At 37.1% G+C, this 24,101-nt stretch overlaps 1 protein-coding gene across 4 annotated transcripts in view; it reads left to right on the forward strand.

Annotated features, from left to right (window-relative positions):
- The window catches only part of LOC139144313 (WD repeat and HMG-box DNA-binding protein 1-like), a 100,279-nt gene that overhangs the window by 5,112 nt on the left and 71,066 nt on the right, over positions 1-24,101 (forward strand). For 2 of the 4 annotated variants that reach the window (XM_070715010.1, XM_070715009.1), the window contains exon 3: positions 2,211-2,362. In XM_070715010.1, the coding sequence (XP_070571111.1) occupies positions 2,211-2,362 (152 nt within the window). Of the gene's footprint in view, positions 1-2,210; positions 3,682-5,456; positions 8,656-9,089; positions 9,377-9,835; positions 10,049-10,206; positions 10,453-10,954; positions 11,032-11,154; positions 11,358-11,796; positions 12,169-12,376; positions 12,530-12,631; positions 12,816-13,522; positions 14,519-24,101 lie in introns of those variants that run through there. The other 2 variants (XM_070715013.1, XM_070715011.1) reach the window with 2 other exon arrangements.

The following is a 24,101-nucleotide window of genomic DNA, read 5'->3' on the forward strand; positions in this document are numbered from 1 at the left end:
TCCCATTTGGTTCATCACCAGTAAAATTAGTGTTATTTTCTTTGCAAAAACATAACAAACGGTAGCATCATGCGATTGGAAATTAGAAAAAAGTAACATGAGAAAGAGTAAACCTCTATGCATGGGAGTAGAAGGGAAGATGATTAGTGTCAACCCTTTGAGTGCTGGTCATATTTTGTCACCTTTATAAAGTATAATCTACCCATTGCTTAGCCAAAAATGTGATTAAAAAGGTGTAGCCAATGAAAAGTGATGTCCATTTGGTCTAAAAGTATTTTTAAAATGACAGAAAAATACACAAAAATAACTAAAGTTTTGACAGGGAAAAATTACTGCACTCAAAAAGGGTTAAAGTGTAGCTATAAAATATTGGGTCTAATATTTGCTCATCTCGTTTCTAGTATGCTACTTCTTTTCAATGCATTTCATTTCCAGTATGTGATTTTTTTAAGGTCAATATTTTTTATTTCATTGCTAGTATGTTTTTTTCAATTCCCAAATATTATAATTCATTTCTAGCAGTTAGCAGATTTTGTGATGATCTTTCAGATGCAGATGATGATGATTTTTGTGATGATAATTACTGATGAAGGTGAACTGAAAATTTGTTAACATCTCTGTATACAAATTATATGGAAAATCATGTACTCACAAGTGATCACAATCACAAGTACTCAAACAAAAACCTCCAGCAGTTGGTTACAGATGGAGTGACACATCAAGGAGGTCATTCAAAGGAGTCAAGTTAAGAAACTTCAACAGAAAACAGTGATGGAATTGGGGATGAGACCATTTATGTGCCGGATGGGCTGCATGGAACATGTGCACACTGAAGGTGTCAATGTTTGCAAAGCATTAATAAATGATTATTTTGATCAGATCAATTACAAAAATTTTTAAAACACATTTTTTAATGCCAACGGTCGATATTTGACGCAGCGACTGCGCACGGATCGCGAGATATCAATAAAAACATGTCATTTCCGGAGCGTATTTTTCACATCCCGAAGTTTCTGATTATGACCCGAAATCCCCCGAAGGTTTGTTGTTGTGCTGATGGTCGATATTCTAGGGAGTCCAAAAATGTTCGAATGACGCTCACTGTGAAGACTTTATATACATCATTATGCCTTTACCTCAGGTAATTTTTTTTAAACTTCTCCTTAGTTTTTGTCGTTTTCATTATTCTCAATCAGCTGTATTAGATTTTTAACCAATACCACATAGATATCAGTTTTTACGTGTAAACTATTAGCCGCCTGTGATGACTACATTTTGTCGTCTGCCACACAGTTACACGTGGTTCGATACATAGCGGCCGTCATGTGATATGCGTCTGCATACCACGCGGCGGACGCTATGTATCAACCAAACGTAACTGTGCTGGTCACCTATGCAAATTCTGGTAGAATCAGGAAACTTTTTTTTGCTTTTTTGCCGAGTCAGTAAGACTCAGCTTTTTCCCACGGGTATGACTGATCACCGACGGGAGTGGTACTGTGGCGTACAGCAGCGTCCGCATAGACTCGTACTCCATAGCTTAGTAGCTTAGTTGACAATGGCCCCAGTGCCGAACGTTCGATGTTCGGAAGCTGAATTTAGGTGGGCCACCGGAATTCAAACTTTTACTTTTTGAGGACATGTTTTTATCGATATCTCGCGATCCGCGTGCAGTGCCATGTCAAATATCGACCGTTGGCATTAAAAAATTTTTGTTTTAAATGTTACCAAGTGGGAGTGCCACTTTAAGGGGTGAACCCTCCCATTACAAAATGGTATCTGACTCGATGATGTAAATGCCAATAACCCAACAATAGCCAATGAAATCACTGATACCGGCCACACTGCCAAAAGCCAGGTTGTTGTGCAGACCGCATCTCTACCTTTTACTGTTAACAAAATTAATCCAAAACTATGCTAATAACACTTTATTATTACTTTGTAAATTGAAGTCTTTGACATCAAATGGACTTTAAATGTCTTCATGAATTAAAGACTGTTTCTCTCTTTTAAACTTGCTTAAATGAATATTTTGATGTCAGAGAAAAATGATGTACATTGACTTTGGCTTTCTCTATGAAGTAGAGTTCTTTTATTCCATGCATGTACCAGCAACTACAAAAACTTGAAGACAGCAATTTGTACATTAGAAGCTGTTTTTATAACTGTAAATGTTTTGACCTCACATAATGTTACATTTATTTGTATAGAATGGCAGAGTGTTCACCAATTCAGACAGCAACACGGTACAGGCTTTTACTTTTCCTGAAGGTTCACCTGATGGTATCATTATGAGATTTACTGCACCTGTCAATCATTTATGTATCAGTTCTACTGGCGATCTACTACTTGCTGGATCAGAGTAAGTTGTGAAATGAACAAAATTGCCATTTTGCACATTTCTTTTGTTATTTGTTTTAATTTTGAAGAACTAACCAAGGAGGTAACAGCGCTTGTATATCATGTTCATCCATTGAAACTCTTCTGAAACGTCTCAGGTCCAATACTGGCATAAAAAATTATTTGTTGATGCTCCTAAGTGGTCCTGAAACGTTTCAGATTTGAGACATCGTTGCCAGCCAGACCTGAACGGATGTACAGATTCACTTTTTCTGCAACTTGCTGTATTTGAATTGACCAAGCTGCTTTAGGAAAATTCTAAGTGTCCTCATGCCACAGGTATTTGTAAGGTATAACAAATAACAACTAACATTCAATTCACTTTCATAATATTGGCCGCATAGTCTCGCATAGGTTTACAAAGAAACTTGCCAGTGTCATGTGAATTAAGTGCTAATTTGCATATTTAATGAACTTTCAAAATTAGTGTGCTATTGCCAGAACCGCTGCATGAAATTTGATGAAACATGGTACAGATGTTGATCACTCAGTACTGCATTACTGTATGAAGACATTAAGCTGTATCATGTAAATTAATTGCTAATTTGCATATTTAATGGATTTTTGAAATGAGTGTGATATGTCTAGAAATGTTGCATCAAATTTGATGAAACGTCGCACAGATGATGATCTTCTGGTGATGTAATGGTGTGCATTGATATGTAGTGGTATCATGTCAATTAACTGCTGATTTGCATATTTAATACATTTTCATAATTAGATTGATATGTTAAAGGGGAAGGATACCCTAATTTTTTCTGTTGATTAAACGTTAGTTCTTTGTAAAACATGGTTTATTGTGTCGGAGTTATTTACTTTGACTCACCGATAGCTCCACCAGCCTTGCCTTTCCTTGTGAAGAATTTAGGCGGAAGGGACGTAGAGACCTACGCGAACATTAGCAGACACATTTACGCACTTGGAAGACATGGCTTGCTGTCAGGTTTCTGGATGCAAAAATAGACTAGGTGAGACGATCGGGAAAAGTTTTTTAAGATTCCCGATCCATCCATAGATGTGAAAAATGAAACAGTTGCTGAGAAATGGCTGTATAATATTGATGTTGATTCACCAATGACTGCATTTACGTTTTGGAAGAACGAGGTAGTATGGGAAGACCACTTTGAAAAGAGTTGTCTAGAATAAAATCTACAAGCTGAATTATTAGGCTATGCTTGCAATAGAAAAAAGTTGACAAGCGGGTCAATACCAACACTGAAGTTGCTGAATCGACCATATCCAAGAAGAGGTGAAGGACAACAAGCATCGACAGAAATAATCGTAAGTTGATTTTTCAATTACTGCTCTTGACGGGAAAGCTACTTTGTATGTTTGAACCTGATATAATCGAAGCATGATATCATGATGATATGTACTTTTGTGCTTAATCTTCCAGAATACATTTATCAAATTTTACACCATCGCAGTTATATTTCTTGTTCAACATTTTGTTACGCATGAGCATGGACTCGGACTTCGGAGTAATTTGCAACATCGCGTAAATGTTTCTCACTTTTTCTTCCCCAGCTTTTAAGAATGCCTATAATCAGTAGTTTTACTCAATGTACACTGGTCATTTGAATGTTTGAACTTGCCCAATCGTTCATCGTTTCTTGATATAAGTTATCTTAGCAGAAAAGCAGTTCTATAATTTTACGTAGCATTGTGGTCACTTTGTCCGACAAAACATAATCATTTCGTTGATGCTGTCCCCCGACTGCTTTTCCGTGGAAATGTTTGTATGTCGACCAATAGAAAGCCATCTGGTTGATCAACACCTGCGACACACTTATCTGACGTCCTTTTCGACACCCTTGTCTGACGTTCTCTTAGATAAACTTGTCCTTCGCCCTTTTCAACACACTCTCTTTCACACCTGCGATACACTCTGTCTGATGTCCCTTTCTACACCCTTGTCCGACATTCTCTTTGACTTTGACACACTTGTCATTTCTCAGCTCCAGAAATTTTACGGTCACAACAACTCCGACTATTATCTCATTTCCGCAACAAATCAATTGACATCGCATCAATGTTTGTCCTAATTATCGGCTAAAAAATTTCTCATGATTGTTTTGAGAGTTTTCGTGACGCAGCTGAGATATATGGCAATGCCCGATCACAAGGTCTACTTGCAGCCTGTCATTGACACTTTGTATGAAACCCCTTTCTTACTGGAAGTAGACCATAGTGTCGATACCTTCGAAACATTTGATGGACTTCCTGTGTTGTCCAGGCGTACCCTTTCCACACAATCTTATTAGGATATTCTCACCTTTATATATGTAGCATAATTTGTTCAGGTAAATAACCTTTTTATAGTGCAAAAAATTACCTTTCAATTAATTTTTCGCTGGTAATTCTGATGTCGCAATTATCACGATAAATTCAGATTTCACAGTTTTTATGTCATAGGATAGTGTAGATGTCGTCTTCCTCATAACATTTCTTACGGTTTATTCCTTATTTGCAAGTTTCTTTCATAGCCCAGTAAATCAATTGAATAATGTGTTCAGAAAAAAACGATGATTCTCCAAAGTTTTCGCGGATCATAGTAATGAAGTCTCGTGGTAACAAGTAGAAAACTGCATTGAGTTGAACAACGGAAGGATAACTCCAATGAAGGCAGTGTCACTTTGCGTTTTATGAGTATCTATAGCTTTTTACAGTGAATGACATAAGATCAATAGAGTCATTCAGAAAACTATGCTGACAGATAATCATCACGTCTACTTTTTTCCCATAGCTACTTTCATTGGAACAAATCAGCCTATGGGCTGATGATGATGCTTTGAGAGAAAGTTTAAAATAATTTCGTATTTGCTCAATTATTGTTGTGATCCATTAATTATGCAAAGTTGGACAAGGTGTTTCTACCTCATGTCATGCGATTTCATTCTGTCATGTTCTTTTGAAATTCTTGTATGGCTTCACATATGTTGAGTGTCTTCTATCAGTTTACGTTTTAATCCAATCCCTGTGTTTCAAACCATCATTCACTTGCGGAAATATCAGGGAACTAATTTCCTCTCATATTTGTCTTTTTGTAACCTTAGCCATTACCAATTCTGCTAATCATGCAGAAGAGTGAACTACGATCGACCACATCCACTCCTGTGATTGGCGACATCAGTGCTGAACCCGGCCAAGTGATCACGCGCAGCATCGAAACTCAAACAGATCCAGTCATAATACTGTCTGCCGATCCTGCAGCCCCACGTTTACAGTTGATGATGGCGATCAACATGAACCACCTACAAAGAAGTCAAAATTCGTACCAGATTTAGTGACATCACCCTGTCATACCACATTGCCTCACCCCAGCTCACACTCCACACCAAGTACAAGAGACAGGCATTGGACACTTGACAGCTCTGGATTTGACACCACGACATCCACTGCAAAGCAGCTGAGTTTTCAACGTAATCCAAACTACAAACCAAGGGAGGAAAGTGAATTAGAGTCAGAGCCAGAGACAATAGACATTGTCAATGAAAACAAATTTATTGTTTTTGAGAGTTTTCTTGATAAGTTGTATGATCAGTTTAAATGTTGCCAGTGTAATGCCCCCGTTGACGATTGTAACAAAGTTATCATGGGTTCAGCTTTGTCGTTGTATTGTTTAAATGGTCACCTCATTTATCACTGGATGTCTCAGCCTATTATAGGTAAAATGCCAGCCGTAATTTACTAGCTTCAAGTGCTACTCTTTTCAGTGGGCAAACTTTCCAACACAAATCAGATTTCACAGATCTTCTAAATTTGCACTTCATTGGAAAATCTACTTCTCAACAAATTCAAATGAGTATTTAATACCTGAGATTGAAAGTACTTGAAAATCAGAACAGGAAGTTGTGTATCAGTCCTTGCGAGGAAAACAAAATAAAAACGATAGGTGACGGTAGGTGTGACTGTCCAGGCTGTAATGCAAAGTATGAGTCCTACACAATTTCAAGAAAGTAGTTGACTTTTCAGTTGTGCAAGTCATCTTCTGTTGCCATGGAAAAAGAAGGTTTTCAGAGAGTTATGGATAACATGGTTGCCAATCAAGTTGAACCCAGCACAGTGGCGACTGACAGGCATGTTGGAATTCGAAGTTTGATGAAAAAGGAAAATATACACACATTTCTCATCAGTTTGATGTTTGGCATCTTGAAAAATCGATAAAGAAAAAAAATTATGGAAAAGGCAAAAACAAAAAGATGTAGTCAGTTGCTGGATTGGGTCAAGGCCTTTGGGCACCATTTATGGTTTTGTGCCAAAGAGTGTCAGGGTAACAAAATTCTACCGGTCGAAATGTGGGAGTCAATCTTGAAACACATTATCAACAATCACTCTTGGCCAGGCAAGTCAATCTTGAAACACGTTATCAACAAACACTCTTGGCCAGGCAAGTCAATCTTGAAACACATTATCAACAAACACTCTTGGCCAGGCAAGTCAATCTTGAAACACATTATCAACAAACACTCTTGGCCAGGCAAGTCAATCTTGAAACACATTATCAACAAACACTCTTGGCCAGGCAAGTCAATCTTGAAACACATTATCAACAAACACTCTTGGCCAGGCAAGTCAATCTTGAAACACATTATCAACAAACACTCTTGGCCAGGCAAGTCAATCTTGAAACACATTATCAACAAACACTCTTCACGTCTGTTTATTTCGCATTGAAAGCAGAAAAGCAGTGTGCGCATGCGCTAAAAACGAGACTTTCGAAATCTCCCGAGAATAACGGGAATTGAATTTTAAATATCATCGATCATGTCACGTCACCGATGTCAACAACGGTTTTAAACACTATTTTCCCGCCCCCAACCATATTTGGTCATGTCACATGGGTAGTTAGGGAATCCCCTGACGTCATTGAACAAGCTAGATTAGAGTATGGGGCTCTCTGTTTTGCGTAGCGGCGATCACCGTCGTCGAGACGACGATCGAAGTGTCTTGACCTGAAACGGAGCAATTTTAACCCCCATTGAGATTTTACCACTTTCATGAACCAAAATAAATTTTTTCCAGAGTTTCTATGACATTGCCAATAGTTTTTTGTCATTTTTTACCCCTCTCAGAGTTAAACTATTTTGATCATATTTCCGGGCATACGCTTCCGGATCGGGGCACGACGATCAAATTCGGCGCGAATTTTAAACCCGTTCCGCCAATTATCGTTTGATATTACCGTTACCGGTCTTTAAATGAGTGTGTGTGATGATGATGGCGGGGCTAGAATTTCATCAGACAGTCACTGAATCACGATGTAGATTTTGTTTTGGTAATTTAAACCGTGCTGGTGCTCGTAAGTACAAAGTACGTGACTACATTTGCGATATTGAGGTCATTTTTCACATCGATGTGTCCTGTGATGAGGAGGGAGTTCATCCAAGGGAATTCTGTGGCAACTGTCATAGGAAACTTTTACATGGAAAAGAGGCCCTCCTCCGCCAAAAAACCTACACCATGAATGAAAATTATGCTGTGTGGTCAAAGCATTCACGGACTGGGGATTGTCCAGTGTGTGAAAAGTTATTGTCATGCAAAAAAGGAGGCAGGACTCCAAAACGTCGCCAATCAATGAACAAGTATGTTAATTTACAGAAGCTGCCCTTGAGTGTTTGTGAATCTTCTGCCAAATCTGTCCAATCAGCAACTACTTCCAAACTTCCCACAGAAGAAATTATTGCCACAATTGACAGGGAAAAGACACAGAGTTTTCTTTCTGATGATAATATTATAAATTTGCACCCAGATATTTTTGATGATGAAATATCTTCTGAATTTTTGTGTCCCATCTGTAAGGAAGTGCTGGATGGTCCCATTCAGATTTTATGTGGGCATGTTTTCTGTGGAGAATGTTTACGCGAGTGGGTGTTAGCAGCTTCTACTGTCATAAATTGTCCAATCTGTCGATTTGAAATTGAATCACCATCATGCATCATACGAGTTGCTATTCCCTTTACGACATGTCTTGGCGAAAAGTCAATGACCTGTAAAACTTGTCAGGAGAGTTTTCCACTTCATCAACTTAAATCTCATGAGCACCGAGCCATTCAGCCAAGCCAAATACACACACTAACTACAGAAACTGTAAATGAAACTGAGCATGCTATGTCAGTCTTGCTGAGACCAGATGTGTCACTATCAACAGTACCTGGCTATGAAGATCTAGCCACAAAATGTTTGAAAGAAAAACTACAGTCAACACCAAATGCAAGGGCAGGTACCCCTGTCAGGTTCAAAACTGGAGGCCCGGTAAGTTTTGTTTCCAGACTCTTCAAATTTTATTGTAAAACTAAAAGCAACAAATTGCTACAGACAATAATGACACTTTGTAACAACTGACTGTTTGTTCTTTCTATAGTTGTATTAATAATGGAAAAAATAGAACAAAACAATACTTAAATTGTGTACTAGCAGCTTGCTAGCTCATTGTTCTATCAAGCATGTGATGCAACATAATTTAACCTAAAACTGACCCTCAATATATAACACAATAAACTACCCTGAAATGTTGCATATCACAGATGATAGTATTCTATACTTACCAGGAATGTATTACTTACCTTCTATACTTACCAGGAATGTATTACTTACCTTAACTTTTTATAACACCTACAACAATCTTCAATTTTCAATAGTTTGATTTCACTCTTTATTTCCATTATTTTATTTTGCTTTTTTTTCAGCCACTGTTTGTACAGTGTATCAACAACCCTCGCAAGGACAGTAATTTAGTCACGACAAAAACCAAGACTAATCGCAGTAAACTGATACAGAAACTCAGGGACCAGCTCAGTGGTGGGGAATCAGGTGTTAGAGAACAGCTGACTCATGAAATGAAATCCCTTGATAAAAGTGAACGAGCAGCCATTCTTAGTAACCTTGGGTTATTACCCGACATGCAGGAGGGCGATGGTTTAAGCTTGAAAGTGGATATGAGACTAACATGGTACCAATTCCGGAAACTGAAGCAGTAAGTACCCATGCAGTTGGCATTAATTGGACACTATTGTTTTATATTTTATCAGTATGTTTGGTCTGTGTACCAGCAGGAGTTCTTGTTCTACTCCCTATATATTAAACCACAAATCACTTTGTCTGTAAACACAATATGTGCAACATTGTTATTGTTGACAAAATGACTCAAGTTCTACAGTAACAATTAACACTTGTACACATATTGGCTGACTTGACAAACTAAATAAGGTAATATGGTCATGCTGTATTGAGGGTTGAACCAAAAAGTGTTGATACACAAAACAACCATGCAAATAAATAGGAAAACTATTAACAGTGGAGCTTTAATTCTGTGATAGTAAGCACTAGTGTCCGTGTTATTCCTGTAAATACATTTGTATACCATGACTGATTACCACTGTCCTCATTAGTCAAGTTGTGCAGTAGCATGTCATAGATGAATCATCTTCTACAGGTGGCTGAGGAAATGGAAACTGAGTCTGCGCAGTGAGGCAGAAGACCGCAGAGAGTTCGCCACGTTGATCCCATCCATTTACACTGAACACCTGCCCTTCATGTTTACTATCAAGACATCAACTGGAAAACAGGCCTCTGAAATCAGACTTGCACCGCTGGCCGGATGTGACATTTTAAAGCTTGTTGTACAACACCTCGAAGCAAATGAAAGGTAAACATACTTTGCAATCACCTTTAATACAATACGATGATTTCATTTGCCATATGTGGTCTCTTTATGGGGACCAAATGCCTTAATTTTCATATTTTGATTATTTTGCCTGTCAAGCTGTGTTGTTCTGTTTACTCAAATATTAACCTTTATCCTAGACTTGGTAGACTGACATGGCATGGAGGCTCAATACCCCAGGATATCATCCAAGTGAAAGTTGGTGGGGACAAAGGTGGTGGTTCTATGAAATTTGTGTTTGAAATCTGCAACCTGGATCATCCGAATGCAAAGGAAAACACCGTGATCTGGTTAATGTTTGAAGCTGGTGACAACCATCATAACTTGAAGCTTGCACTGGAAAATTATATAAACAGTGTCAACACTCTAAATGGCTACAAGTGGAAGTAAGTTGTTTACTACAACAATTTAGAAATATTGAAATTTGAATATCAAGACATTAGCTGTAACCTTAGGCTATTTCTTTCAGTATTCTGGTTATGTGTATCAATTACAGATTTTTGTCCTATTTCCTATAGTATGCTAAAATGTCAAGCATTCTGTTTGTCAGCACAGCCTGTATATGTGTAATGAATATTGTTATTGTTGACAAATGAATTCTAGTCTGGACCTCAACTCAATTTTCAATAATAACAATGATGACAGTGCACATATAAGCTCTGTTGACAAGTTGAATTCTTTGTATGTTATCAAATGCAATTGACACACACAACAAAAATACTGAAAATAGCCCTAAGTATGTTGCAGTTAATGGAATAGTGTATTGAGTAAATAAGTTTCAGGAATTTCCATACAATGTAAGCATGAGTAAAAATGCTGCCTCCACTACAAATGTCTGACATGGTATGCTTTGTACAGTAAACTTACTATTTGTCATTTCTACTACAGGCAGTATACTATTGAAGCTATTCTGTGTGGAGATTATGAATACCAAACAAAACTGTATGGATTATCAGGAGCTGGGGGTGAGTGAATTGTTTGTCTTGATTTGTTACTAACATCACACTCCAATACATTGATGTCACTGTGGTCATATAGTTGACTCTGTATCACATAAACCTCTCTTGTCTTGTATTTTGATAATGTAGGTAGACATTTTTGTCTTTGGTGTGATACCAGCAAGGATTTGTCTCAGAAACCCCTAGCACAGAGAGGTAGACAGTCTCCACGTACCCTTGAGACCATCACAGAGGCGTACAACAGATTTGTTACCAATGGATCAAGGCTTAAAGATGCACCAAAATTTCTGAACTGTATTCACCAGCCACTGATTGCTATACCAATTAATCAGGTAGGTACTTATTTAATATAAACACAGAATTTTAATGAGAAAAATAAAACTAAAAAGAGGAAATCAAGTAACTTTAGTAGTCCTGGTGTTTAACAAACTGCAGACACACTAAGCATGCTATTAATCTTTAATAGTTACTATTAGTTCAATATACATAAAGGATACTAACAGTAATTTCTCATTGTCTGCAGTATCTTTTATCAACTAGTTTCTTGTTCCATAACCTAATTAACTTGAAAAGCCAAAATACTAGATTCTAGTTGCTGCCAGGTAGACCCAGCATTGTTACTGTTGACATATGAATTCAGCGCCTGACTTGAATCATTTATCAACAGCAGCAATGGAAAAAAAATGGATAAAATAAACTACTGAAAATTCTAGCTATTGTCCCTCTCATAAACAGACAAACAAAATTTTTTGTTCTATCTTGCTTTGACAGGTGTGCCCTCCAGCTCTGCACATCAGCTTGGGCATTTACCTGAAGCTTTTCAATTTGATGGAGAGTTACTGCATACCACTGGATGTTCAAATGTATGTCAAATTACATAAGGACAATTCCAGTGGCAGCAGTAACTCTCAGGCTCAGTCAAACAGACCAGCTGAGTATGACACCTACCTCACCCTGTCATGTGAAATATCTGCTCTAAAGGATGCTATGAATAGGATCGAGGTTGAAATGCAGGACATTGAAAGTAGTGTTGTGTCAGCCCTACTGCATGACCACCAATATACAGCTCCCATGCAGAGCACAGCAGTGATCACTGGACTACAGACAATGAGAGAGGAAAAACAGAAACAGCTGGATGCACTGGTTAGTATACAAATTTAACACTACCTGAAAATAAATCATATTTAGTAGTGGTAGGGCAAAAAATAACAACATGCAAGTCAAATCTGTATTAAACTCATGTAACATACAACATGCAAGAAATCTTACAGTTGTTTAAACTATGAACAGATCCAATGAAAAATAGCTGGCCTTTAACAAAGCAATAAAAACTTAAATATTTGGTTTCCAGGAAATGCAGATTAACACAAAACAAAAGGCGCTACCAAAAGAAGCCGGTTACATCTCAAGGGCTCTAGATGAATGTCTACAGGCACTTCATGTGAAGAGACAGGCATATCATGGCAAGAGTTTTATCGGCAACCATGTGGATATTTGTTTAAAGGTGAGCAATATCATCACTTTGTAAGAAATTAGAAGTGAAAATTTGAAATAATTTAAATGTGATCATAGGAAGTTTTTGTCACTGATGTATTTTTATTTTCAGCCAAACAACATATCACGGATAACCAGCAGTATAGTTCAGTGCACTCAAAAGCTGTGTCCAGATCTACTTGAGAAAGCAAATGATATCAGGGATCTGTTTGAGCCACTGTTTCTTAAGTTCAGCATATGTCATGCACTGTACAGTGTTGCCAGACCACTGTCTCCAGGTGAAATTACTCAGTTTGGTAAGTTTATATCCTCCATGTGAAGACATCATGACATCATATTATTATTTTACTAGCTATTACAACATCTTTTAAAGGGAACAAGTTGCTCATTTTTTTACATTATTTTTGTTATCTTGATTTCTTTCGAAATATTATTTTTGTTGTTCTATTCACTGAAATTGGCCCAATCTCTGCTCCTCACAGCTCAACTCACACCCTGTTCATGAACATAATTCATGATTACTTCCATTGTTTAATTTTGTTACATACCAAAAATTATTTATAGTAGAATTCATGGACTATGACCATGTGTATGGTGAGAGTTGAAATGTGGTTACTGAGTATGTTTCAGTTGACAGGACAACATAATAATGATATTTTCAAAGCAAAACTAAAATAACTGAAATAATGTCAAAAATGAGTGACTTTGTCCCTTTAAATAAACAGGTAAAACCGTAAATATCAACAATAAACCATGACGAGGTATAAATTTTTCCCAACCTGTGAGTTATACGTAGTCAAATGTCTTATTTATGAACCAAATTAACTATTTCAAGGCACTTCAAGTAGTATAACTGGGATTAAATCAACAAAACTGACATAGAAATTGTATTTAATTAACTTTATTTTTGAACATAAATAGATGTACAAGACAAGCATCGTATTTAAACTGGATACTTATTCAAAAATTCCCATACATGTACTTGCCTCACATTGTTTTACAGGAAAGAGTGTTGAAGCTTTCCTGCAGCATTTTCGGAGCAACTTTCCAAGGGAAACTGTCACTCCAAAGATGCACATCTTAGAGGATCATGTTCTTCCGTGGATACAGATGCGTAGACTTGGTTGTGGGCTCCATGGTGAACAAGGGATGGAAGGTGTTCATTCTGAATGCAACAGACTCACAGCAACATATAGCAGAATCCCGGATAAATTGGAACAACTTCAGCAACTAATGAAGATGCACCATTTATCTGTACACCCTGCAAAAGCATGTGATAAACCTGAAATTAAACGACGGAAAACAAAATCAAAATGAAGGAAATTAAACACCATTTGTATATATGTCTAAGTGATGTTAATATTCCAGTTATATATGTATTTGATATTCAGGGACACACCCATGGTAAAACTTGAATTTTAATGATGTAAATATCCAAATCTTGAAAAAAATTTTATGAAGCCTTATCAAATTAACTGGATATCATGTTTGGAAATTTGTTTAATTATTAGGGGAAGGGGTGATTAGAGTGGGGCGTAAAATAACTTGAATTTGAATGTTGCTATTGTATGATGTAAATATTCAAATAAAAAATATTAAAGAGACTTGCCAATTTAAATGAATATGTTGGGAAACTTGTTTAATTTTTTAGGGGGATGAGGGGTGTTTGGGATATTTTGACAGTGAATTTTAATGATGTCATTGCAATAGTGTAAATATTGAAATGAAAAAAAAAACAAATGAAAAAAACAGAGTTGTCTCGGAGCCTTGAATATGTTGAGAAATACATGTAATTTTTTGAGTAGGGGTGGGGGTGTCACTGTGAAAAAGCTTGAATTTAATTTGAATGTTAAATATAATTGTAATTGGTATGGTGTAAATTTTTAAATAAAAAAATGTCAAGGAGACTTGCCAAATTGAATGAAATTTATTTATTTTTCCGTTGTGGGGTGTGGGATGTTAAGGCTGTTGATCAAACTAGTAACTATGTAATTTAAATAAAATTGAGTTCAACAACCTCTGTGTGTTTTTTTAGTACCCCAGGCCCAGGTCTGTTTTTTTTGGAGATCATGATCAAAAAGAAATTCATTGAAAGTCGTATTCTGAATTGAAATCATATCAATAATCACGAGTATTGGAATGCAATAACAGTGGAAAAAACGCAAGGTACATCATTTCAGTGACTCGACGTGACATACGCATTCGTCATGTGCACATTTGGAAACTCGTACACAAACCCATATGTGTATAATAAAAACACGCAAAGAAACACTCGTATCGTTCGCTCCACTACACCCGTCTGTCGATCATTACCTATTAAAAGACATATTCATTCGACCAATTTACCAAAATTCCGAAGATACAAGAGATAATTTAGCTGAAGAAGCTTTATTCACGGCAAGAACACGGAAACGCTAATGCTATGTGCACTGAAGTTCAACTGAATCGAAAGAAAATAAGCACTGAAATTTACTTACCTGCACCGTCGCTCCATAAAAATATGCCCCATCCAGCTTCCATCGATGAGTTTCAAGCTAAATCTAACCTTCTTTTAAGCTGTTGTAATGAGTTTCCTTCCTAACTCGGCCGTTAAAAACTTCGATGTCACTGTAAACGCATTACTTCCGCATGGGCGAGGCCATGTTTTTTACCCATAGCGCAATACGCGAACAGCTATTTTTAGCCGCGCATGCGCACACTTAATTTCCACTCTGAAACAGACGTGTCTTGGCCAGGCAAGTCAATCTTGAAACACATTATCAACAAACACTCTTGGCCAGGCAAGTCAATCTTAAAACACATTATCAACAAACACTCTTGGCCAGGCAATACTCACTATCACAAGTGTGCTAACGCCCCGTTACCGTGCCAACCAACAACAGAGAAAAAAGAAATGGCTCAAACTAAATTCACCCGCCTACTTAGCATTGAAGGAAATTGTGCTTGACAAGCGTATTCTGAAAGACATAGCGCAAGTTAGTGAATTTTGTCACTCTGGAGCTCTTGAAGTGTACCATTCCACGTTGACAAAATATGTACCAAAATGCATGGAGTTCATTTTGATTACAAACAGATGGTTGCAAGGGTTCAATTGGCTGTTCTTGATAATAATATGAATGTCAACAGGAAGTAGGCAGTGGTGAAGAAACCTAGGCGTAATAAAGCAAGCCGGGGTGAATTGAGATGTAAAAGTGTGTACCATAAAGGTAGTGCTAAGTGGGTGGCCCAACCAGTGTTTGAAAGTAAAAGCTATGCTTATCTGTATCAGAGTAAAAGAGTCGTACAAAGAAAGTTTGACTCCATCACATTATTGTTGACGCAGATTGGGCTGTACTTCCAAAAAAACATAGCCAAGTTTCCAAAACCTTCAAGGAAAGAATTGGTAGAAAAACACATGTGCTGATTTGGACTTCGATAAAGTGTGAATTTCAGTTAATAAACAAAGTGTCATTCGGTGTGTAAGCCAAAAAAAAAGAAATTTATTCATCACGATTTCAAAGAATATGTACACAACAAGACTCTCTTTCACATATGTAAATATTGTAAATGAAAAGGAAAGCCATTTCATTGAAAACTGACAGCCTCTTATATTTCTTTGAGGCCTGTATATCTGCCACTTGCTTCTAGATATCTTCCTCTTTTCATTTTCACGACGCATGATGGTATAACTTGCCTGTTGTGTTTTTGGAGCCTTTCCCCTTGATAGGACCACAAACGAACTGACGATAGGCCATCAAACGGGATTGCCTATAAAGAAAAAAACAGAGATAGGGAAAATCAAGCTGTAGTTTCTACCTCTGTTATGATCAACATTATTATTGCCTGAGTTTAACAGATAATCATTTTGACTCACTTGACTATTGAAAAAGTTATTTACCATATAAAGTAAGAAATAATTACAGAAGTGTAAAGGGAAATTACAGTCAATTTGGTCAGCCATGTTGACCCTCTGCAATGGAGTTTGATGTTCGCGAAGCAAGCAGAGTGCCCCGAGCACCGACAGGGCTATAACCAAAACCCGACTTAGCCGCTAAACATGAAACTTCTAAAAAACCCAAAAAGTTGAAGTCCGTAAAAATATTGTGCTCGTCAATTTCGTCAGCCCTATAGGCTAACCTGTTATTCAGTTCATCGGGAGCAAATCCACTCCGCCGCTTGTAGATGTGAAACTGTATGTAGGCAGTACTTAGGACTGCAGGGTCCAAACATATTGTTGCAACGTCTTTACACTCTGTTATGCAGTTAAATTTCTCCATTCGTTCTGCCAGGATATCCATTTCTCGACAACAGTGACATTCTTTCACGGTTGACATGATTTCACATCTACCGCAGCAATGCCATGACAGCGATGACAGACGTGCCCGATCATTAGTTGCCAAGCCCAAAGTTAGTTCCTTGCCATCACTGTCTTCAATCAAGTCCATATCTGTGTCAGAATCATGATCACTTGAGTCAGTTTGCATTTCATCACTGTTATATTCAGGTTTGTGCATGTAACCTACGATGAAATCTTCGTTTGCTAGCGTGCCCATGTTGATGTCTCTAAACGATCTGAATGGCGTTCTTTCGCTTGAATGCCTTTGGGCCATGAACTTTGACCCATTAGCATTTGGCGAGGTTTGCGATCCTTCTCCAGGTTATTTCTAGGTTTCTCTAGGCTATTTTGAAGCCACCCCTCATCCGCACAACAATGAGTGAAAGTGAAATAAAACACACGTATTTCGGCTGAGTTTTTACCATATTTTTTATTTGGTTATACTTATTTTTAAGCTGTCGTTTCCCTCTACGAAATTATTCATCACTGGCATGCCTAGATTCCCGGCACAAACGCTGTAGGTTCAAAATCATTTCCATATGGAAAGATGCCTTACTTTGGATATGAACTTACTGTCAATCAGTGATTGCTCTACAAATACATGTATCACTGTTTGCTCTCAAGTTAATTGTGGGTTGTATGCGTGTTTGCAAATGGGAGGAGAAGTTTCAGACCTCCGCCTTCAGATGTGAAATTGCAAAACAATCCCTGAGAAGAATATGTGACAAAGTCTTATGACTTCATTACCCCATGGTCCCTCAGACAATGATTACCCAAAAGTTGGGCACAGAAGGCTTTTTATCACAACTGGAAGTTGTGATATAGAGGTGGTTTCAACCGGTGTTTGATGTCGTCCATTTCCGTAAACGACAAAAAGTCAAAAACTGCTGAACAGACTGCGTTGATATTTGATACCGATACATAGACTGGTTCCAAGGTTCCAATTCCGAAAAATGGAGCCAAACGGAGTGCCGGTTAGATAGTTTTGGGAAATTTCTAACCCCCCTTTTTATCTAATTGATTTTAGGGGTCTTTCATATATGTAGTTTTGGAATGTACACCAATCCTGCATTGTGGACTGTTTTATGAGTTGTTGAACAGAAATGAGGTTTTGATGAATGTTAGAAATATGCAGGATGGCTGATTCAAAGTATAAGAGATTTCTATGGTCTTTTGGGCATCAAAAGCATTAAAAAAAACATATTTCATAGTTTAGATTCTCACTTTTGAGATGACCTTAGGCATTTGTTAAGTAAACATCCTTGAGTCAATATACAGACTTTGACATTCCAGAGATTAAGTATCCACAACCTCACATGTTACAGTCTTTCACTACAATGGTATGGCCAAAACCCATTGTTATCAATGGAGAGTGTGGACCTGTCTACAGGAAATTGGGGTGAACAGGTTAGACAATGACGTTACAAGTTGTAGGTTAGTTATCAAGGTAGCACCAGCATAGAGTCCTGAGCATCTGTCCATGTGTTCTCACAGCAAATTACAGGGAAAAAAATTATTTGAGAAGTTTCTCTCCTTTAAATAGAAGTATATTACAATTTAAACCTGTCATGGATAGATTGCTCTCAAATGATCTGAAACACAGCTATTGCCCATTAGCAACAAATCTATAGCAAGATTTATGTAAAGTTCATGAACTTACACAAGGTATTAGACAAAAGATGACCATGACTTTGCTACTTTTCAACATTTATTTCAATCAGATTTCCCCAGCTTAGTGTATAATTTTGTAATCTTAATTACTGTCAACTTAGCTTTACTAACTTATTCATACCTCATTATTCTTACACTACTGTTATACCTTATAACCACAAAATTTCAAGAGAAGCATATATGATTGTCACTTAACAAACAATTTACAAATATGTCTTCTGCTTTTTCTCCATATACATATACCGTTACATGTCTCTTTTCTCATAAAAATGAGCTTAAAATCGCAATGTGAAAAATAGTCTTTCAGCTATATGTTGCTCATTGACTTCGTGGTCTGTCTAATTCACAGTGAGTGTGGTTGTTGATAAATGCCGATAATACTAGGCGGTCATAATGTCCAAGCGCCATTGGCGGTATTTTTAACATAATGACCATAGGTCACTATCACATCTGGAAGTTGTGATATAGGGTTAGCTTCAACCAGTGGTGGACAGTGTCCATTTTCCGTAAACGACAAAAAGTCAAAAACCGCTGAACAGACTGCATTGATATTTGGTAGAGATATTTAGACTAATTCCAAGGTTCCGATTCCGAAAATGGAGCCAAACGGAGCAGCAGTTAGATAGTTTTGGGAAATTTCTAACCCCCCCTTTAACTAATTGATTTTAGGGGTCTTTCATATATGTAGTTTTGGAATGTACACCAATCCTGCATTGTGGACTATTTAATGAGTTGTGGAACAGAAATGAGGTTTTGATGAATGTTACAAATATGCAGGATGGCTGATTCAAAGTATCAGAAATTTTCATGCGCTTTTGGTGATAAAATTGATAAAAAACAACATATTTAATGTTTTAGATCTCTCACATTTGTTATGACCCTTAACATTACAGACTTGATGACATAACCCGCTGCTGGACCTGTTTACTGGCGCATTGATTTGAAGACAAAGATCGTTTTATTTTGTAATAAGGACGTGTGATTTCGTAAAACATAGTCTATTAGCCTGGAAATGTGATTTTTGCGAATATTGCTTACCCCACTGACAAACAGTGTGGTTTGAAAATGGCTGGAATTCGCTACTTCGGGACTTTGTTTTCTGTGTGCATTTACTGACAAACTCCAAACCCGCAGCACCTACCCATTCAGTATTTCATGTACAGGTGTACCCAGAGATAGAGCAGTTTCACAATGTGCCAGTTGTGATCAAGTGCCATTGGAGCTATTTTTAAAAAAAGTTTGACTCATTTTAGATTTAGATGGATTCCTTGCATAAGTATGGTCAATAAATGGATATAGTTAAAATATCCTCCACCAAGTGACACCACATACGAAGAATTAAGCTACAGCTAAACAACAGCTAGTCTCAGTGCTCAAACCCTCCATTGCGTACCTTCGATGACATGGCATTTCACAGCTCCGTACACATAAAACAGGATACTGAGCATGTCAACCCGAAAACACTGTAAATGAAAATATCTTTTCTAAAATAAAAAAATGTGAAAACCACAGGTGTGATTAGATTTTTTGTGCGAGCAGTAATTGACAACCTGTAACATTTAACAAGTTCCTCCACAGTCTAGAAACATGCATGCCCGTGGTGGCGTACCGGTTACCGTGTATGACCCATAACAGCCTCGTTCGATTGAGTACTTATAGTGTACACTTATGTCCAAGATTTCGAATTCCAGTCCAGCTCAAATCTGCTAAGTCTCCTTATAAACATATTTAATACTAGCTATGGCAAAATAAAATAATAACTTCTTTTCCTTTCATAAATATCGAATCAATGGTTCTTGCATTGGTTGAACAAGCTTGAATATGAACACCATGCATGACGAATGCCGGGCCGGGACTATTTGTCAGATGTGCAGTCACATCGGGTAGTGCATGGTTGGTAGAAGTATCATGTCAATCAAAGCATACTATCTGATTCAGCAGCAGCCGGTAATTCCTGCCGTAGCGTAGCTTAGTTTGATCACGTAGTAAAGCCGGAAGACTTGAGAACTTCCGGAGTTCTGGTTGTTTGGTGAGAACAAATGCATATCCAGCTGAAGCAAACATTTAGAGCAAGCACATAGTAAAAAAGAAGTGATACAATAAAGGAGACGTACAACAAACGATTCATTTATAGTTTTTATTTAGACATAAAACTCCAAGCGGCTTGTGAAATAGTGACATCTATCTATCAGGCATTGACTTAAGGTGTCAATCATGTCTTTGACACATGACTTGAACTGTAAGTCATGTCAGAGCCATCTGGTGGTGTCATTTTCACAAACATTGTGATCTTTTGTTCTACTTGATCGGTACTTTATTTACTCTCTGCGGGAGTCATAAGCCATTGATTTGGTAACGCTGAATTTTTCCGCATTCAGGGGATTAGTCTAGATACATGGTTTTTGACGGCTAAGCTCCTCATGTGGTATAGATGTTGAGCTCACATTGTTTTAATATTGAATGAAGACATTTATGAGTTTCATTCAAATTAATAGCTAATTTGCTTATATAATGAACTTTTCTAATTAGTGGGCTAAATCGAGAAATAACGCATCAAATTTGATGAAACTTACTATTTTATCTTTCAGTACTGTAATACTGTGCAAAGACATTAAGCAGTATCATGTCAAATGATTGGTAATTTGCATATTTGATGAACTTTCATAACTAGTGTGAAAAGGCTAGAAATGCTGTATCAAATTTAATGGATCATGATACAGATGTTGATCTTCCAGCAGTGTTATGGCATGCAAAGATATGTAGAAGTATCATGTCAATCAACTGCTGATTTGCATATTTTTAATGAATTTTCATAATTTAGGTGATATGGCGAGAAATGATTCATCAAATTTTGTGAAACTTAGATGTTGAGCTCACATTGCTATAGCTGAATAGAGACACAATTCAGTATCATGTTAATCAATATTTAATTTACAAATTATGTAATGAACACTCCTAATTAGAGTGATATGTCCAGAAACACATCAAATTTGATAAACTGTATACAGATATGTTGATCTCACAACGGTGTTATACACTTCATTGACACTTGGCAGTATCGTTTATTAAATGTGGTACATGTGATAGTCTGTCAGTGTTATAATAGAATGCAAAAATGTTTGGCAACATCCTGTCGATTAATTACTGATTGACTTTTCTTAATGACCTTTTGTAATTAGGGTGGCAGCCCACATCGATTTTACGTTTTCACCACCATGGAACTCATTCTTAATGTTAGACTCAATTAATGAACAGGACTCCATCCTCTCTACGGGCTTGTAATCAAAATACAGGTTGCTGTATGCTTGTAGTCTTTGATGCTCATCGCAGACTTCAAGTTTGAGAGAAACTTGTCTGACCACTGGGCTGGTAAGATAGAATTTTTACCAGCCCAACGTCATTTTTACCTGCCCCAGGTAGGCAGGCAGGCAGGCAGTATTTTCAAACACTGACATTTGCTTATTTATGTAGGATCTGGTTGTCCCATTGCTATGACATGCATGTTTCTAAAGTTGACCTCCAGTACCTAAGTTGCACACCTTATTTGCTTTGTCATTCTTGTTTTTCTGGTTGTACTGTGTAGAAATCATTGTCACAACATTAATGTACAATTTTGCTGCACTGAACCGATAGAAACAACATTCATGGTTAATCTTTAGTACCAATACTAGTATGAACCCATTCCGATCAAATGTGAGCAACACCGTATCATTGGCGGTAGTTTTTAGATTTTGTGGAACAACAGTTCTGCTACTTTGAATCATTGACCACAAGAAACCCTGTATTGCATCAAAATGTTTACCTAAAAACTGATTCCCGTCCGGATTCACCCCCACTTTCCTAGTGAAAATGGTATTGTTTTGCCATATGCACTGAAAATCTACTATCTTTATTTCAATTTTAAATTGACCAATAGAACGAAAGTCAAAGCTCAAGGTATAGACAATGGCAACCTGGCCAATCAGAGTGATGAGAGCAGAGCGGGGGGCTCCACCTAATGTTATGCTGGGACAATACTAAATACAGTAATAGTACCATAGGCATTATCATAGTTTCTGCATGTTTGCTCAGCAAACACAAACACCTCAATCTAGTAAGGCTGAACAAAAAAAATTGTGCTGTTCCGATAACCCCACCTACCCTATTTTTTACCTGCCGACCCTATACTTTTTAGAGCTACGTAAACACTGAAGTAAAAAAAGAGCAAAACCTGTAAAGTCATGTGTTCATTAATTGGCATTAATTTTGCTCAAACAAGGATGTCTTTTATGTTTGTTTTCCTTTCATGAGTATGGTACATTTTTCTGGAAATGTGGCCAGTGTTTGACTACCAGCAACCCTTAAAAAATGCATATTTAAAAAAACATTTTTTGGAACAAAAAAATTCCTGCCGACTTACCTACCCTATTTTTGAAAACCATGTTATCAGAACAGCACAGTTTGGATTTTTTTGGCCTATTAGTAGATGTAGGGCAATGATTGTGAAAGCTTTGTGCTTGAGAATAAATGCAAAACAAGTGGCTCGTCGTAATTTTTGAATTTGAAGTTGACAATCTGAGTGATTTTGTAAAGAAATAGTAGAGAGCATTGGCTATAAAAGACAAAGAAATGATTTTTCAGCTGTCAGTCTTTCTCTTTAAAGTCGGAAGAAACTGATTATATGATTGCATGTGACAACAGCGTTTCTGACAGTACCATAATGATAACAGTGTGTTCAATGGCAAAGCCCAGCCAAGCATACTTGCACACAGAGAAAGTATTGCATATGTTTCAAAGATAACTTTAATTTTTCAGCTTGTTACTTTTTTTGCAAAACACTCTTCATCACACAAAAAAGAGATTAAACAGCACTAACTTTCAAGATGCAGTCTGCAATGCTTCCAGTCTGCACGATTTGACTCTTTGCTGTAGATAAGCGACAGTATGTTGTGTAACTAACTCATCAAAGGTATGCACATTGCATTATGAATATCAAACAAAATGTTAAGAGTCTTTCCACAGTAAAGCGCAACATTTAACATTCCCAATTTTGGAGCTCTAGCTTTTTCAATGATAACAGCATTCACACAGAATGATATTATTTTTAGTAAGTACTACAGATGAGCATATATAAAAAATAATATTAAAGCTGTATGTCCAGTTCAACAAAAATTATAGATTGTTATCTTTGTAAATATGGCCTCTATTTGCTCACCATTTTGTGACATTTTGTACCCCTGTTACATTAGGAAGGGATATTTACAATATTGATACTATTTGAATTGATTTCAAATGCAAAGTAGTAATATATTATAAGCAATTACGAACTAAATTTATTCTTGGAAAAAAAAAACACTTGGGAAAGGGCCAATTATTATGCCAAAAAATATTGGCAACGTACGTAACTATGTCTGTCAAACTCTATGCAAATTTATAATATGAGAACAATAAATATAGTGAAGGCTGTAAGCTGCAACAAACCACTCATACATTTGACTAACAATGAAATCTTCCACTATGTATCATTCTTTATTCTGTCTTTATTGAAGCTTGGGTTCTCTTGCATTTAAAAATATTTCTGGAAGGCGTCTGTCCACATGTTACGTGCGTTACCTCA

This window comes from Ptychodera flava, chromosome 11 (assembly GCF_041260155.1).
Source record: "Ptychodera flava strain L36383 chromosome 11, AS_Pfla_20210202, whole genome shotgun sequence".
NCBI lineage: Eukaryota > Metazoa > Hemichordata > Enteropneusta > Ptychoderidae > Ptychodera > Ptychodera flava.